We start from the raw sequence: 18,268 nt of genomic DNA on the forward strand, positions 1-18,268 counted from the left end.
AATACACAACAGCTCGCCTGCCATGTGGGTTTCTAACAATCCTTCACCTGTCGGTTCAAAGCTCTGAAACCCTTTAACGAGCCAGCAGCATGGCTTTACTGCAACAATAATTCAGCCTGTCAGGAGGGTTAATAATAACAGTCCAGTAAAGACAGTGAGCGAAGACTGATGGTGTTGTTGTACTTTAACTTACACTAAAAACAAGCAAAGCTATGGAGGGCCAAAACAAGAGTAAAAATAGTTATGCCATTGAATGCAATAAATAAAGCCCAGCACGAAGCAGGAGCTATCAACTAAAGTAGAGCTTTTAATAAGTGAAAGCCAAAAGGATCCAATAGAAAAACAACATGAACAAACAAAACTCCACAACGCAACTCAAGACATCCAGGGAAGCAACACAGTCGCACACAGTACGAGCTGACAAGGACAAAGGATCAAGACTCAAACACGCAGGAGTAACAAGACACAGGTGAACACTATCAGGGCGGGGCAGGGAATCACCAATGGAGGGGCCACAAGAGGAAGTAAAACAGAAGGACTACACAAGAAAAACAGGACTTTCAAAATAAAACAGGAAACAACCAAAACATTTGTTCCATTTTATTTAACATGACTCTTAAGTAGGCATATTAGTGTTTGTTAATACATTTTGTTTTAATTGATTCTAATATAAATGTGCTTTATATTTATAACTTCAATAATTAAATTTAAACTGTGATTTATGGGCAATCAGAGATTTCTTTTTCATTGCTTCATCTATAGTTAGTAGTCAAGGTTAATCTATATATGTTTGCTGTTTGCTTTGCTGCAGGTTTTATGTAATAAACAAAATATCGGAGTGCAGTAACTTTTTCAGCCTTTCTACTCTTTTGGAACATTTGACACTCTGTATTCTTTGACTGCAGCCTACAGGAGTCAGAGAGTGTATTTGAGGTTGGGGGTCTCTTTGAGGTTGTGATGGCCGTTCTGGAGTACGTGTCCATCAAGCCTGGCTTCCCTCGGACTGGAGTGAGGCAGAGCTGAACGGATCACCGGCAGAATGGCAGGCAGGGGTCAGGCTGGCAGGCTGGTGAGGAGGGTTATGTTAATGCATCCTGGCAGCGTGGGCTTTTTCCATCAGACGCTCCAGCACACACACACACACCTCATTGTCCTGGCACTGCAGAGAAGCTGCAAAAATGACGAGATTAAGTGAAGTCGTGGAACATCACTGTTTTGTTACAAATCACTTCATGCTGTTATTCCTCATGAACGTTGTTCCACTTCTAAATCCACCCTGATGAGCGGCACAATGGAAACGTCCGAGTCATATTTAAAGTGGGGAAGGCTATGTAATTAGGAATTAGCAGCAACTTTTCCATCTCTTCAAAAAAAGGAGGCCTGAATCACTGTTAGATGCACCATGAGCCTTTGTCTACAGACATGCAGAAGTTACATTTTTTAATTTACGATCAGCAACCTTTTAAAGCTGCAGAAGCAAATGTATTGATACATGCAATCATAGAATCTGCTGTACATATGGCCAGACTTTATAAGGTCACAGCTCCTGGCCAGGGTTTGTCATGAGATCCTTATCACTTGGTTTCCTCTGCTATTTATACATGCAGAAACATTTTCTCTGCTCCACAGTCAAAGGCGCAGTTGTTGAAGGGGAGAATATAGCCATTCAGATTACTGATTAAGGCCATGACACGGGCAGGGGGAACTGAATCAATGAACAAGAACCTAAATGATTGGATTGTCTCTGATTGCACAGAAGGCACAATGCCAGTGGAAATTATTATTTCATGGAAAACTCTGGTAAATCTCATGTCAAATGGAGCCAGCAACCTGTTAGCTTAGCTTAGCCACAAATACCTTAGACAACAGTTTTGTTACCTTAACCTGCAAGTTGAAGGCAAGAGAGACTCAGACAGAGGGAGTCTCAGGGGAAAACATAAACATTTGAGAAAATGTAAAATGAATATAAGCTCTGCAGGATGAATCATCACAAACAGCTTGAATCAAAACAGGAAAACCATCATAGTACAGCCATCTTATGCAGACACAGGGAGAACATGCAAACTCTCAAATTGAAGCCTTAAACCTTTTAGCTATTAGCTTGGATTGATGGCAAACATATGGCAACTTGAGTTTTTTAATGTTTTAACTTTTAGGTCTAATCTTTTTAGGGTTTCCACATCACTGTGTGTATGTTTTCTTTTGCCTCCATCACTTTTAAGTGGAAGTGTTTTCATTTGAATTGCTCGTGTCACAGTTTTGCTGCCATATCTTGATCAAACAGTGACTCACAAACAAAAGTTACAAAGATGACCGATGACACAAACATTATCCTCCTGGGTAAAGGTCTGGAGCTGGCACCAACATTTTTTTTTTCAGTTTTTATGACTTCTTCCACATGGTCATATGTGGTATTATTTGTGTGCTGGATGTGTTGGCTTTAATTAAGGGGGTGAGGGCTGGCCTCCCTCCTGGGCAGGACAGTTAATAGCTAAGAAGCCTTCAGACTGCTTCTCCTTACTCAGAACAAAACAGAACTATGAGCCGAGTTTTAATTACTGAAAGGATCTATGTAACAAATGTTATATGAAATCTTCTTGCTGCCCTGATCACAGACAGCAGAGCTGTGAACCTGAAGGACCAAACAGTAAATAAGAGCAGTCTGGAAGTTTACTCTGAGCGGAATCGCCATTGATCCCAGAAAACAATTCCACTTCCTCTCCTCTTGCAGCAAAATGCTTCCCAGCAAAAAATAGAGCACCAGGGATGTAAGAAGAAGAAGAGGGGGAGTGGGGAGAGGAAGAGGAGGGGATGGAAGAGGAGGGAGGGAGAGAAGGGAGGTCCATGGGGGGAAACACTCTCTCGTGATGCCCTTGCTTTACTTCTCGAGCCCCCCCTGTGTGGACTAACAGCTTGTTGTTGGGACGGCACAAAGCTCAGATGTCAACCTCGAGTCAGCTCCTGCTGATGTTCATATTAAAAATAAGAAGAAGAAGGAGGGTATTCCTGCCATCATCTCTTCATCTTCACCTGACATTTGTCCACTGACTGTAAGGATTTCTCTTCTGATTGGCTCAGAGACTCAGACCTTCAGGAGGACATCAGGTAATCCAGGTTGATTTTTCTTTTACTCAGAGTGCCACTAAAGGCAGCAGACTGTGAGGGGAGAGATGGTACCTTAAGTGGGAGGCCTGGTGTGTGTCCTCCCCAGCAGGTACAGCTGACACCCTACTCTCACATCTCTTTTCTTTCCTCATAACTCTCAACCGGAGACAAATAAACTCAAACAAAGTGGGGACGATAAAATGTAGAGCCACCAGCAAGGTGAACATTATGAATTATTATGAATGAAGTGGCTTAAAGTTCAAATTATGATTTGATGCAATATCACAAACATCCCAAAATAGAGACAAGATGTGCGTGTTCTGTTTTACAGACTTTATGTTATTCTTGCAACTGATTCTTTACTTAAGGGATAGTGCAAATATAATTTAAAGTAATATATCAATATATAAAAAATACTCAGCTGTGTATATTAAATGCTTAATTACTATTTAGCTGAATGTAGTGGAAACTGTTCAGCTGTGGTGTTGGAGTAAATGTTCTTCGTTTTGTATGTGACTCCATACAGGATAAATATCTCATTACCTAAACGGGTATTCACAATAAATCACCCATCTTATAGATAATCCAGTGTCTTTTCTGTCTGACAGACACACATGCAGGACATCAACACGGAAAAGTGGTCAGCTTTTGTTACACTAATGTGAATATCAACACCAGATAAAGAGGCTGAAAGCTAAACTGTGACAGAAGTGAAATATGTAACAGGATAGTGTCAATAATAATCAAAATAAAAGCCACAAAATGCGTCACCCCTCAGAAATAGCATCAATCCAGGAATTTTATCAGCAGCGCTTTCCTTGCTAAAACACCTTGCAGCTGTCTGGTCTGGAGGTTCCAGCGTAATGCCATACGTAGACAAACAATACATCATAACAGGGCTGTGGGTCTGTGTACTGTAGTGGGCAGATGAAGAGCCAGACAGCCATGTAAGGTAGCAGGCAGCACATCGGCCTGCTGGCTTCTGCTGGTGTGACTGATATATGGAAGCCTGGATCCATGCTGGCCTGAAAACATAAGGCCGTGGCAACAGGTGACTCAGACGGGCGGGAGGCGTTCTCCCCCTCATCCCACATCTGATGCACTTTGTAGGTCACAGTACCGCGAACTCACCCCTCTGTGCCAGGCCACTACATGCTAAACTTAAACATGCTCATCCTTGATGGTTAATCCTGGCACTCGTGGGAGAGATGCACACGCCGCCCCTGCAGCTGCTGCAGCTGCTGCTGCAGTATTTGGACCGACTCTCCACGCGTGTTGGAGTTCAAGTTCAAAAGCCAAGCTTTAAATATAGAAGCTCTTATCTGACATCTTGATCAGATGTGTCAAAGATTAAGGTGTTGGAGTAAATGTTCTTATCCATTGCTGCGTTCAAAGTCATCACGTTATCTTCAGATTAAAAGCTGTAAAACTAAATGTGACTTCATACAGGATAAATATCTCATTACCTAAACGGGTATTCATAATAAATCACCCGTCTTATAGATAATCCAGTGTCTTTTATGTTTGACAGACACACATGCAGAACATCAACACTGAAAAGTGGTCAGCTTTTGTTAGACTAATGTGAATATCAACACCAGATAAAGACACTGAAAGCTAAACTGTGACAGAAGTGAAATCTGATCAAGATGTCAGATACTTTCCTTTTCTTTAATATTTCCATTATAACGTCATATCTCGTCAATCTCTCAGTGAGTAAAAATACCCGTCACAGGACCGGTATGTGTGGCATCCTCTGTGCAGTTGTTGATGTCTGTTTCAACTGAGACTGACAAACTTGTGTATGAATTTGTTGTTAGCCTTCACCGAAACTTTGCTGAACTGTCACACAGCGACACCTGCCAATGTAACTCCCATATATTTTGGTTATGGAGGCTCCTGAAAGTGGCCTAGTAATCAGACCTGATTCACTCACTATAAGGTTGAAATGTTTCAAAGGGGACCCCAAAAAGACGGATCGGGCTTGTTGTTTAATGCTTTTCGACTTATTATTCAATGTATAGCATCCTATAATAACATTTTATGCATTCTGCAAATCTCACTCCTCTGAACATGATGTTTTGTGGGACCTTAGAAATATTTCCAACATTTGTGCTTTTTTCAAGATTGCTGAGCCTAACTTGCAGCCTCTCTGTGCAGCTGACTTTATCCCTATGTCAAATATTTTCATAGAAATAAATGAGCCTTCCTGCTGTGTTTTACTCTCCAGTGGAAGTGATGTATTAGTTCGTCAGGTGATCGGCTTTTCAAAGCAGCCTGTTGAAGATAATATAGCCGAAAAATTTACTTCATCTCCAGTAAATCCTCTCAGACACTCATAATAACAAAATTGTACTTAATGCACAACACAGTGTAAATACATTTTCCTCTACTGATGTTAGTCCAAACATGCCCCATTAAAGGGAAGACAGTGTATACTCCGCCGTCTAATTGCCAGTGTGTTTATGAGGATGGCGCGCAGCAAGCAGTGTATCCTGGTCCTCGAGGAGGATCCGGAGTCTGTCAAGCAGGGCTTAAAAGTGCTGGAAGGTGCAGATCATTGAAGGAATGCTTGATTCAGCCCTGCCCCCTGTTGTTGCTGTGCAGTGGACACACTGCAGGCTGAGAATCAGAATCAATCTGACACCATTGCTGCATGTGCCACAGCAACATAAACATAACTTGATGATAAAATGCCCCGCAGCCTTGGGTTTGGATGCAGCACTCACCAATTCTTCACCCAGCCCTCTAAGGCAACACAGTGGAGTGTGTGACACACTGGAGGATTTATTGTTGTGTTGCAGGGCAGAGAAAACAAAGCGTTTTTCCAGCAGCAGTGGTGATGCAGTGTAGTAGCTGCTCCTTCTCTCTGAGCCTCTCTGAGCCTCCTGGCTGCTGTTTGGTGTCCGTACATACACGTCTGCCTTGAGATTTCAGCACAGCTGGACTCTGGTCTGACCCTGAAGTGGTTAAATGTTGTCACTCTTGGCTGTAGGTACACAAATTCTGCTTTCTCACCTAATTTGTCATATAATTGTTCCAACATTTATCGCACATGTTGTTCCTGTAGAATTCTTCCAGCTCACCAACACTCAGGCAGAGAGCATCCTTCAAAGACAAATAAGTCAGATTCCTCTACTTGTGCTTTTCTGAATAGCCAGATTGTCCATTATGTCTCCATTACTCTGCCACCAAGATTATAAACAAACCTGTCAGCCATGACGGTGTACAGACAAACCAGACCACTAAGCAAAGGGCACCATGTGTCAGAGTGAATCCCTGGTTATTGCCAGGTGTGATAGACAGCCAGTGAAGGTACAAAAGGAGCTCCCTTCAAGAGCAAAGTGGTTCCCTGGAACAGCTCGGCTGGACCCCCCCTCCCACTCCCACATCATTAATACCTTGTTCCTTTTGTCCTCCGGAAATCATATTGTTTGAGATTGCTTCCTCTGAGAGCAGGAAGAGGGAGTCGAGGGAAGGAGACAAAGATGAACGCTGCTCTCCACTCAATATGAAAAGGAAAGTTTCCATTAGCACCATTGTGTGTGACCATGAACACTAGCTGTAATCAGATCTAGGATAGACATCACGGATTATATTTACATAATCTGTATACACTTAATATAACGGGCTGTCCCATCCATCTAATTTCTACCTCATTTAAACAAAATAATAGCAAAGCTTGACTCATTATGCCCAGGGAGGAGCAGTATTGTTGTGTAGTTCAGGTGAGGGCAGCCTGTTGTCAGTGTGTGCTGCTTTGCTGTGTGACCGCCTGCCATTGTGGTCTGTAGTCTGGTCACTCCCTTCCTCCAACTCTCAGCCTGTTTGTGATTTACTTCCAGTAAAGATCATTAGCTTGTATCCCTGTGAGTGGACGTGGTTCACCAACTGGTCTCCAACCATGGTGGCTATTACGAGTATCCTGGAAAACCAAACAATTGGCTTTCCTATGTGACGGAGCATCAGCCTTGGGCGTGGGTAGACGTTGTGTATTTGCTCTCCCAGATGTTGTCATGGAGGTGTTTTTGTTTCCCGCCTTTGCTTGCTTCAGAGATAAAGCCAACAATGCTCTGATATTCCATCTTATTCCCATATATATACTTCATGGAGACAGCAAGGGGGAGGGGGTGAGGGGCAGACAGTCATGGTCATTTAGCCCATCTCTCTCTCTCTCACACACATAACAGTGTCAGTGTCAGCCTGCCAGTTCAAAGCCCTGCACAGTGGACTAAACACTAATGGAATCATGGATTGCACTCAGGAGGGAGAGATGAGAGGTGGTAAGCAGAACGTCACTTCCCTGTTTCACTTCTTCTCCACTCTTTGTAAATGTAGTGATTATTCTGTGTACCACTTTCCTACCTTTGCACATCATTGGCTTTGTGAGGAATGTATACATTTTCTGCAACCTTTCCAAGTAGGGGCAGCAACTTCAAATGTGTGACGTGTTGGAAAAATCTGTCCGACTTTCAGCCCTTCTTCTTCCTGCTGTAACTCATCCATTTTACTATGTAGCAAAAGCTGGAAGTAACCATGGAGTAAGGATATAGGAGCCGCCCCTTGCTGGAGTTTGATTGGTTTTTTTAACCTCTAAATGATGTGTTGGGTCATTTGAAGCGCCTGGTGAGCTGCCTTATAGGGTCATTCTCGGCTGAGGCTGGCCAACCTGTCACTGCCATGTTTGGCCCTTAAAGGATGAAAGCATAGACACTTACAAGCATGTAGATGAAGAGATCTGATTGATGCCTCAAGATAGGTCAGGACTGCAGCGTGCAGGAGGGTTTTATCAAGGACAGGGGACATGGAGGTGGCTGCTGCTCGGTCGATGTGAGTGAGGTCTGCTGGTGATGTGCCAAAGGCACAATGGAGGCCAGGTCACAGCACTAAAAAGGACAAAGTCTTCCAGCTTTTGACGTGTTTGTGCAGAGCTTGGTGGCCTGTGTGTCACACATGATTTAGAAGATTGAACGTAAACACACATGTAATAATAATATTGAATCATATTTCTTAAAAAGACCTTCTTATTTACTTTTGTATGACTCTCAAACTTCCTCTCTCTCATGAGAAAATGGTTGTTCCCATGCCACAGTATCAAGTCCTCCAGCAATTCACAGGCAGAGAAGCTATTTTTATTCACATGATGCCACATACACCCAGGTCATTCCACGCAGCAGAGCGCCCATCCACAGTACAGCTGTCCATGACTGATTATTTCCATTCTCTCTTTTCTCCCTTCTCCCCCTTCTCTCCTCCATCTCAGTGACTCCTCATCCTCCACCTTCCCTGCCTTCCCTGCCAGGTCTTTGCATTCCAGGTGTGTGCTGTGACTGTGAGCAGTGATGGGCGACTGGAGTCTCCTGGGGAATTTTCTAGAGGAGGTCCAGGAGCACTCCACCTCAGTTGGGAAGGTCTGGCTCACCATCCTCTTCATCTTTCGCATCCTGGTGCTGGGCACGGCAGCAGAGTCCTCCTGGGGCGACGAGCAGAGCGATTTTCTGTGTGACACTCAGCAACCTGGTTGCACCAACGTGTGTTATGACCGCGCCTTCCCCATTGCCCACATCCGCTACTGGGTGCTGCAGATTGTCTTTGTCTCCACACCGTCCCTCATATACATGGGCCATGCCATGCACATTGTGCGGAGGGAGGAGAAGAGGCGGAGGAGGGAGCAGGAGGAGAGGGAGGGAGGAGGGGAAGGAGACCTGGAGGGGGAGAAAGTGTACCTCCAGCAGAAGGAGAGCGGAAAGGAGATGACATCTGATGGGACTGGAAGGGTTCGCCTAAAAGGCGCCCTGCTGCAGACTTACATCCTGAGCATCCTCATCCGCACAGTGATGGAGGTGACCTTCATTGTCGTGCAGTATCTGATCTACGGTGTGTTCCTCAAGGCGCTGTACCTCTGCAAGGCGTCACCCTGCCCCAACCCTGTCAACTGCTACATGTCTCGTCCCACAGAAAAGAACGTCTTCATCATCTTCATGCTGGTGGTTGCAGGCGTGTCCCTGCTGCTCTCTGTGCTGGAGCTCTACCATCTGGGATGGAAGAGCATGAGGAAGTGCGTACGCAACAAGATGCTCCAGAGAAACAACCACAGAGCTGCGACGGTGGCTGTTTCCACAGCACTGGAAACTCACAGCCTGCCTCGAGCCTCCGCCTCCTGCACCCCACCCCCAGACTTTAACCAGTGCCTGACAACCCAGAGCTCCATCAACGCTATGACCTCCATGGCCTCTCACCCTTTCAACACCAGGATGGCACTGCAGCAAAACTCGGTCAACTTGGCCACCGAGCGGCATCACAGCTGTGACAACCTGGAGGATGATGAGGACTTCCTGAGGATGAGATATGAACAGACACCCGCGGAGCTGCCCAACAACTGCTCCCCACTGCCCCTGCTGCAGTCTGGCTACATGAAGGACAAACGCCGCCTGAGCAAGAATAGTGGGACCAGCAGCCGTGCACGCCAGGATGACCTGGCAGTGTAGGCCAAGGAGGAAGAGAGACGGGCTTATGGAGACACAAGTATCAGACTGAGAGTTATTTCTGAGTGAAGATCATGACACTAACTATGCAAACTGTGGCACTGAGGCCTGACACTTGACCATAGAAGATGGATGAATATGGCCATTAGAAGGTGGTGATAAGACTGTGTAAACTTGACACATGTGTGGGTGAGTGATTGATGAGTTTGTAGCCTAAAGTATTAGGAGATGAGTACAGCTGATGTAACACACACATTCAGTTTAAATGGCCGGCCGATATTGGAAATTTGGGACTTCTAAAATAATCTGATAGCTGGCTAGCTACCTCACTTACACAGCAAACAGACACTCCTGGCATGAGTCAGGTGACAGGGTTATGCTAGAGTTGTATTAAAAAGGGAATTTGAAGTTTATTTTCCGTCCAGCCACAGTTAGAATCTACAAACAGGTTTGCAGCTTCTGTCTGTGGCATCTACATGTGCCAAAGACACTGCTAAGAGTCCTGTAAACAAGGGAGATGAAGCATGCTAAAGCAATGTTATGACACCATTTAGAAAGTAACAAAGGGGTTTGTTTTGTAAAAACAAAACTTCATATTGGCACATCATAAACACAATATATCAGTCAGAGACCGGTAACCTTAAATAATAGTGGTGGTCTGGGCTCTTTTGTAGCAAGAACTTTTAAACCTCAGTCAAGACTGAGTGGCCACTATGATAACAGTGAGAATGATGTCATCACAGAAAGGGTTAATATGCTCCAAAGCTGCAGCACAAAGTGTGTGAATGTGTGACGTCTTGTACTTTAGGCTAAAAGACTCATCAATCATCCACTGTGGATAACTGAACAGAAAAACTGCAAAAAGGAGAAGAACAGGGTAACAGGTGAGATGCCTGACTATATTGCACATTTTATGTTTAACTTAAAAGCCAAAACCACAATGAAGGAGATGTACAGTGTTTAGTGTGAGATGGCATCATTTCATTTAAAAAGTGAAACATAACACACGTCTATTAGATGTAAATACAACCAATGAATACAAACATGGACCTGATATATGCTTTGTACTGTGAAACTGCAGTTAATGATGTGCCTTATAAAGTGTGGGAGGGAAATTATACATTTTCTTATATATGTTTTTTTTATGCTTTCTTTCATTGTAAAAACTTTACACAAAAAAACTGACATAATTGCACTATAACTGCAGGCCAACAATCATGAGATCCAACTCAGAAATAATAACATTACAATCTTAACGTGAGTGTGAGTAAAACTATCCATGGTCATGATGAGAAAAATGCTTCTTTAAAGTTTTTCATTGTAGTTATATATATAAAAAAGAAGAGCCGGTCATGACCAGATTCAGCCACTAGGTGGTAACAATGCACTTGTGTTTCTCTCCTGGAGTCTTGTGTACAGAGTGGATTTGTTCCTATGCAATGTATGTTTCAGTTGATGTTGTTGAATGTATTTTCTTTCATTTCCAGATTCTAGTTTTTACCCACATGCAGAACAATTGTTGTTCATAGGTGCAGCTGTGAATGAGACTCCTGACTCCTAGCCTGCATATCTATACATACCTTTTGAACAATTTTATGCAATAAATGTCATCATTAACCCTTAACAAATCAATAAAACATCAACTGTACAAACTGCACCACTGTTAGTCTGTTAAAAAAACATGTGGAAAAATCAGAAATATTGTTAAAATGAAGATATGGAGGAAAATCAGAATAAAGAGATGCCAGCTGTAGAGATTTTACTGCATTCTCAGATCAGCGTCACATCACTGCTTGCATTCTGTTGTCACCAGAAAGGACCTGAAGCAGCCAGATTGAGCGAGATAAGCAGTATTTACACAAACAAAGACTTTCTGGTCTTCTCTGCCAGGAAGCTGAGTGCTGGGATCTAACTTGATCCATTAGAAGAAGAAAAAAGGTGAAAGTAAAATGAAAACTATAGAAGAATGTTTTCCTTTTAACCCTTATATGGGAGCAGATAGACTGTGCTATAGGGGGATATGTTCAGGTACAACAGAGCTAAAGATGAAATTGCAGGTGAATGAAAAGCTTTCCTTCTCCCTGAATAATGTTTGTTCTCCTTATTAATTTAAAACCTTTAGCCTTTGTATACTTTTCTGTAGGTTTGCTGGTCTCTCTTGCTTTGTATGATTATATTTATCTGAAATAATTCCAAATGATTAGAGGAATGTGATGAATCTAGATTTCGAAATCATCACAGTAACGTCAACAATATATATAATCAACAATATATATATATGCTTGCTGTCACATTTCAAGGAAGGAAGGAACTTTTTTTTACAATCTCTTCTGGATGTAAAATTAATGTTATGTGTTAAGTTCAGGTGGACCCAAATGCAGGCACAAAAACCAAAAAAAAGAGAACCAAAATCCCTCACGAAGCCTAAGAGAACAAAATGTCAAAATACAAAGTAACAAAAATTAACAAAGAACAAAACACAAACAAACCACAAAACTTAAGAAACAAAGCAGACGTAGAAAGAGACACAGTGTAGCTGCACAGGAAGCTCACAGGATGCCGAGCCAGTACAGACTGACATAAACAAAGGGGAGCACCAGACTTAAATACACAAGAGTTAACAAGGCACAGGTGAAAACAATCAGGGCTGGAAAGGTAATCACAAATGGAGGGGAAACACCAGAGGAAGTTAAACACAGGAGAGACACGTACTTTCAAAATGACACAGGAAATACAACAAAACCATTCACAAAACACTAGAGTATGAAATAAACTAGGAAAACCAAGGAACACAAAGCTAAGCAGATCATGACAATTACAGGTAGTGACAATTTCATGGCACTAATTTTACCCTAAGGTAAATAAATACCCCCAGAACTGTGGAAAAGGCAATTTGTAATTCACTGTTACAGAATAATATACAACAAGAAAGTCTCCATTTGCATATAAAAAGATGGAACCATAATATTTTTGTCTACATAGTGAGTAATCTACCTGTAAAAATATACATATGTCCTGTAGAGGGCAGAGACATATTTATATAAATGTCTTTCCCTCCGTTTTATACAGTCGAAGAAGAGCTTTCTGGAATATTGGGGAAATGTAGTTTTTATTCGACCTCTGACACCACCGTTTCGCAGTTTAAAATAGCACGGTTTGCCTACAGCTCCCATCATGCCATTCGGCTTTTACCGGTAGATAGCGTTACAGAATGACAAGTGAATAAACGGTGTTTTCTATCGAGATTAACTTCATTTTAAAAACGTTTCTCCGTTTGTCTTAAAGGCTTCACTCTCTTGGTACAGATAGGTAAGCTGTAGAGACAGAGCTCGGACTCGGTGTCATCCTGTTGATGTACAGTTACAGTGAGCTAGTTTTGAAACAGTTGTGTGCCCCGGAATTGTTTTCGTAACGTGCTTCAGTCAGTTAACAGCGAGTTTGTGTTTAAGCAATGTCTGTTGGTTAAGACGGTTTATCTGCACTGTAAATATTCCTTATCTTACTGAATTTCCTTGGTATTGTGGCCAAACTGGGTCATACGAACTGTGTTTAAATATTTCATGAGGGACCGTGGCACCGGCTACAGCCGATTAGCAGCCAGTAAAGTTAGCTATAACTTTTTTAACTGCAAATATCATAACCAACGGTTTGAGGATATTCTTGTGAATGTTGCCACCTCATACTGTGGTTTACTTCCTGTGTACTTAGTTACTGCATCATCATCATCTCCAGCATCCCTGGACTCTACAGGAAGTTTACTTTATCAGCAGGTCAGTATAAAGTTGAACATTTTTAATTTGTTAAAGTTGCTGCTTCGCTCTGCTTTATGGCTGAATTTTACCAATGACCTGACAAGGTAAAACTCTCAGACTGTATGTTTAAATACAACAATAATCTGCAGATAGACAGATATCAGAATCAGTTGGTGGAAACTGTGTCTTATGAGAGACCAAATTCTACTATGAATAAATTGATGTTGATAATATTTTTTAAGCCAATTAACACAAAAACAGAAGAAATTAACTACGTGTAGCCTCACTGCGGAGCACAGAAGCTGCACCTAGGCCTGTTTGTCACCTGTACAATGTGTTCAGACAATGGAATAACACCATTTTTTTGTCCACAGCACAGTCATGAGGAATCTCTGGGGAAAAGCCGGTGTGTTTGGTTCAGTGTCCATTGCTTTTGGCTCAATGCTGTGGTTTCAAAAAAAGACTGAGCCAGACCAAGTTGCTTCCAGCCCTGCTGACACAAACCCCAGTTCTCCCCACGAACTAAAACTGGTCCAGGTGCTGTTCAGACATGGTGCTCGGACGCCACTGAAGTCAATACCTGACGTGATGGAGGTAAAAGTCTCCTTCCTTGTCAAGACATTTGCTGTGTCAACTCTGTATATCTCATAACAATTACTCCACTACTCATTGTCACAGGCCCAGTGGGTGCCAACACTGTTGGAACCCCCACCACACACAGACATGAACTATGTAGTGACAGATCTTCATGGTGGCCCCAGGCCCCCAGCCCCAGTAGAAGACAGCTACAGAAAAAACATGCTGACCGTGAGTAGGTGTGCTTTGTGGTGTTGCGTACATTCACTCGGGTGTAGAAGCAGATAGACAGCATCATCTAAACATCCCAGGCTGTGCAGCTGCCAAGACAATGGACAGTTTTTGTCAACACAATAGTGTCACAGCGATGCTGAAGAGGCATGTTGTTGTTCTCAAAATTGAGTTTTGACTTATTGTGCACTAACTCAATTTGGATGTTAATGTGTAGTAAGCATGTGAGCCAGACCATCAACATGTCGATGGCTGCAGTGATCCCTCAGCAGGATGATCTCTAAATTTTAAAATTCCTCAACATGACAGCAGACATTTGGGAAACCACTGCCTGAAGTGTTTATAGTTTATTTTGACTCATGCTGAGACAAGAATAGAATTAGAGCTGAGTAATAACTTTTAATCTCCTATGACAAGTTATTGATTAGGGCCTGTCTTTTTATACAATGAAAAGTTGCCCTGGTGCAAAGAAGGTAGATGTTGCTCCACATTGAGTAAGGTATCATTCCTCCCTCTTGAGGCTAAAAAGAGTAATTACAGACATCCCTTCTCTGTGTTCAATAATTCACGTCCTCTCTGTAATACCGCTGCCCTGTATGTTGAGCTTCCCGGTGTGATATTGTATCCAGGCCACTGTGTCCATGGAAATGTGAGTTTCCTGTGCTGAGTTTGCTGCTTTACTAAAGAGGTTTAACTGCTGTGGATTTAGCTTAGAAAACTAAATCCCACTATATGGACTCAGGCCATGTTTGTACCACATTCAGCCTGGATTCCAGCATCACAGGTGTGTGTGTGGAGGCCACATCTGTGAGTATAACGTCTTGTTCTTGTTTGTTGCACTTGGCAGGGTGGCACGTTCCCTGGTCAGCTGACCGCAGTGGGTATGCAGCAGCTGTATGAGCTGGGCAAGAGGCTAAGAAGGAGATACATTGAGGAGAGCAGTTTTCTTAACTCTACATTTAGCCCATCTGAGGTCTAGTAAGTGATGCACATCATGAAGAAATATGCACCTCTTCTTACGCTGATCTAGATTTGGTTTATGTGTGGAAATCAGCCTAAATGTGTAACTATTTTGAAGCTGGCTGCCTCCCATGACCTATATTTTCCATTTTTAGTGTTCGCTCCACTAACATTGTGAGGACCATTGAATCTGCCAAGTGTCTGGTAGCAGGGCTCTTTCAGCAAAAACAAAAAGGTAGAGTAGAGATCCATGTGTGCAGCATGCTATTTATCTTTTTCTCCATCTCATCTGTTTTTGTAATTTCCTTTTGTAGCAATCGTGCCTATTTTAACAACAGCGGCAGAGTCTGAAATCCTCTATCCTAACTACCATGGATGCAAGCTGCTCAAAATCCTTGGCAGGTTCGTAGAGTGTATTTTTACACATGCCTGCACCATCATATGTGCTCACCACCCAAAACAGGAATCTTGAATAATGTGTGGTACAAGAGCTGAGAAGCCTTTGACAGGTTGTCATGGCGTATCTGTGTTTTGGGGCTGACACCGTGTGTTCTTTGCAGCCACCGCTGGGCAGAGTCGTCCACTCTGCCAGACATTGCGGCAGACCTGCAGAGCATCCAAAGTGCACTGGGGATCGCGGCTCACCAGAACATCGACTTCATCCTCATTAGGGATGACATGGTTGCCAGAGAGGTGACACTAGCACACTGTGATTCATGTGACTTTTTTTGGTCTAGTCTCACTACAAGCCATCAGAATGCATACTATTATTATTATTATTTCTACGATGAAGGCTCAGCCAGGCCCGGAGCTACAGCTGTGCAGACTGCAAGTTATGTAAAATGATACTAGAGATTTCTCAAGTGAAGAGTTAAGAGATCCAGCAGGAGATTACTTTAAAGGACGATGTGCCATAATTAAACGGTATCTTAAAACTGACGTCAAGGGTAAAATCCAAATTAAGAGGGACATTTTTTTTAGATGCTCTAATAAAATCTCATGAATGTGCACACTGGGGCCGCACTACAGGATCTGAGCATGACAAGGAGGTTCATTTTTAAAAAAGATAGAAAGTTCAAGGCTCGTTTTTGCAGTAAAAACTTACACATTTATTTACATTAACAGACTCATGGCCTGCCTTGTCCACCAGCACTGAACACCTGGAGGAATAAAGTGGAGCAGAGAGCAGTGGACATGATCTGTCATGTCTATGAACCAAGCAAGAGGTGAGGTTCAACTAGTGGTTAGAAACGGGCGTAGAGGCACAATTGTAAGAATGGGATCATGAGTAATGATAAGGAAACATGGAGAGACATCAAGCTGCAAATGAAAGCCTATGTCAAGTGGGAAATAATGTTGCTTCAATGGCTGAAGCTGGGCAGAAAAGTTCCACTTGTGTTCTATGATGTTTGCCCCTATCTGGATGAATACAAACCATACATGATAATTTAGGAATGAGGAGGAGACTTTAAATGAAACAGGTGAGCAGCTTTCTGAGTTTGATACCTTTCATTTTTTCTGTGCCTGCTGCAGGGAGAACTTGCAGCTGTGTGTGGGACCCCTCCTGCACACATTGTTAGACAACATTGAGGAGAAACTACAGGGCACCTCATCAGAGCCAAACAGGTTTGACACCTCAGGATGTGCAATCTCATTTCTTGCACAACCCTTAGTGTAGTCAGACGGTTAAGGGTTGGAAATGCTTTCCCACACAGGAAGCTGTTTTTGTACTCAGCGCACGACACCACGCTGATTCCCTGTCTCATGGCTCTGGGGATTTTTGACATGCAATGGCCACCGTATGCTGCTGATATCACTCTGGAGCTGCACCAAAACAAGCAGACCAATGAGGCCTTTGTTAAAGTGTCATACATAGGCCAGGTACGTGTGAGGAAAAAAGATCAGAGTTTTAGTAATATGCTTTTGTGTTTAACTCCAAGTTCCTGTTCTGCTTGTAGGATCAACACATACCGGGTTGTAGTGGAGTCTACTGCCCCCTGCAGGAGTTCAAACAGGTTCTGTCAGCATACTCACTGAACTCTGAACTCTACCAGTCTCTGTGTAACAACACAGAGGACTTGCCCAAACCCTGAAGAGACCACCAAAGCCACAACATCACACTCTGACAGTTAACACACTTCATTTTTCAACGTCCTCACTTCTCACTCCATCCAAACACCATCATACCTCACTGTCAGACTAAGGGTCAGCTAACTTTTGGAGATCTGTGAGTTTACATTAGTTTACATCAGACTTCACCTTTTTCTGTATCCATGGCAGCCACATGCCACATCAAAGTAATTTAGTGGTAAAGCTAAGCAGAATAAATTTTGCCTTGTACTTTATGCCTATTGAAACCACATACTTGCATACATGTGTATTTGTATGTTTGGCTTGATGACTAATATCTTTTTTCACGAAAGCTGGACACTGGAGATTAAAAAAGTAATTAATCAGGAGACAGTTGTGCACTATTGGATGATTTTCAGCTGTTAACTGATACAAATTTTGAAAATTGAGTTTTCTGCTCTAAAACAGTTCGTATGTGTTCAAAAAGTTTTGGGTGTAGGGAATGGAAGTGTCACTCAGTGAAATGATGTGACTCCTGTATGTGTATTTTATCAATTTTAGAGAAGAAAGGAAGTCTAGGGCATAGAAGAAAAATGATATGTTCGAGGATGAGTCGGGGTCTGACAAGACAAACAAAGTATTATCAACTTTTTTTCCTAAGATAAACATTGTTTCAGTTTTATCTTCCTATGACAAATGGGCGCTGTGACCTCAACGCCTGTATCTGTTTGCTGATGCAATTTTTCTGCCGAACTGGTTGAGTTCACAACCATAGTTTTCATATTCAGTCATTTCATTCCTCAGGGGATTAGTGCACTGTATCTGACATTTTTGAATAAAGGTGTGCAAAAAGGGACTGTAGTAAGTGAATGACTTCATTACTATGTAATAACACTGCTCCAGTGTTTTTAAGGTGTCTTTTCAGACCATGTTATTAAAAAAAACACACCTTGTTAGTGCAAATACAGACTGCAACTAATGCTAAAGGGACAGTTCACTGAAAAATCAAATGCTGGCACACTGCGTTTTATCCATTGAGACTGTTTGGTTTAACCTGTAACTTAGAGTGATTTAATCTAAGAACTATCC

At 42.6% G+C, this 18,268-nt stretch overlaps 2 protein-coding genes across 3 annotated transcripts; both read left to right on the forward strand.

Annotated features, from left to right (window-relative positions):
- Nucleotides 1-2,901: 2,901 nt before the first annotated feature.
- gja5a (gap junction protein, alpha 5a) lies at nucleotides 2,902-11,192 on the forward strand. 2 transcript variants are annotated; one of them, XM_028393660.1, is made up of 2 exons: nucleotides 2,902-3,105; nucleotides 8,369-11,192. In XM_028393660.1, the coding sequence occupies exon 2, from the start codon at nucleotides 8,448-8,450 to the stop codon at nucleotides 9,591-9,593; it is 1,146 nt and encodes a 381-aa protein (XP_028249461.1). In that variant the 5' UTR covers nucleotides 2,902-3,105; nucleotides 8,369-8,447; the 3' UTR covers nucleotides 9,594-11,192. The 2 variants fall into 2 exon arrangements, with proteins under 2 accessions (XP_028249461.1, XP_028249462.1); XM_028393661.1 differs by lacking the exon at nucleotides 2,902-3,105 and adding an exon at nucleotides 7,308-7,388.
- A 1,577-nt stretch (nucleotides 11,193-12,769) lies between these two features.
- acp6 (acid phosphatase 6, lysophosphatidic) lies at nucleotides 12,770-18,033 on the forward strand. The gene is made up of 12 exons (XM_028393659.1): nucleotides 12,770-12,899; nucleotides 13,299-13,360; nucleotides 13,717-13,936; nucleotides 14,021-14,149; nucleotides 14,997-15,127; nucleotides 15,265-15,344; nucleotides 15,424-15,511; nucleotides 15,670-15,802; nucleotides 16,235-16,335; nucleotides 16,643-16,735; nucleotides 16,825-16,990; nucleotides 17,068-18,033. The coding sequence occupies exons 3-12, from the start codon at nucleotides 13,724-13,726 to the stop codon at nucleotides 17,200-17,202; spliced, it is 1,269 nt and encodes a 422-aa protein (XP_028249460.1). The 5' UTR covers nucleotides 12,770-12,899; nucleotides 13,299-13,360; nucleotides 13,717-13,723; the 3' UTR covers nucleotides 17,203-18,033.
- The last annotated feature ends 235 nt before the right edge of the window (nucleotides 18,034-18,268 follow it).

This window comes from Parambassis ranga, chromosome 21, assembly GCF_900634625.1.
Source record: "Parambassis ranga chromosome 21, fParRan2.1, whole genome shotgun sequence".
Taxonomy (NCBI): Eukaryota; Metazoa; Chordata; class Actinopteri; family Ambassidae; genus Parambassis; species Parambassis ranga.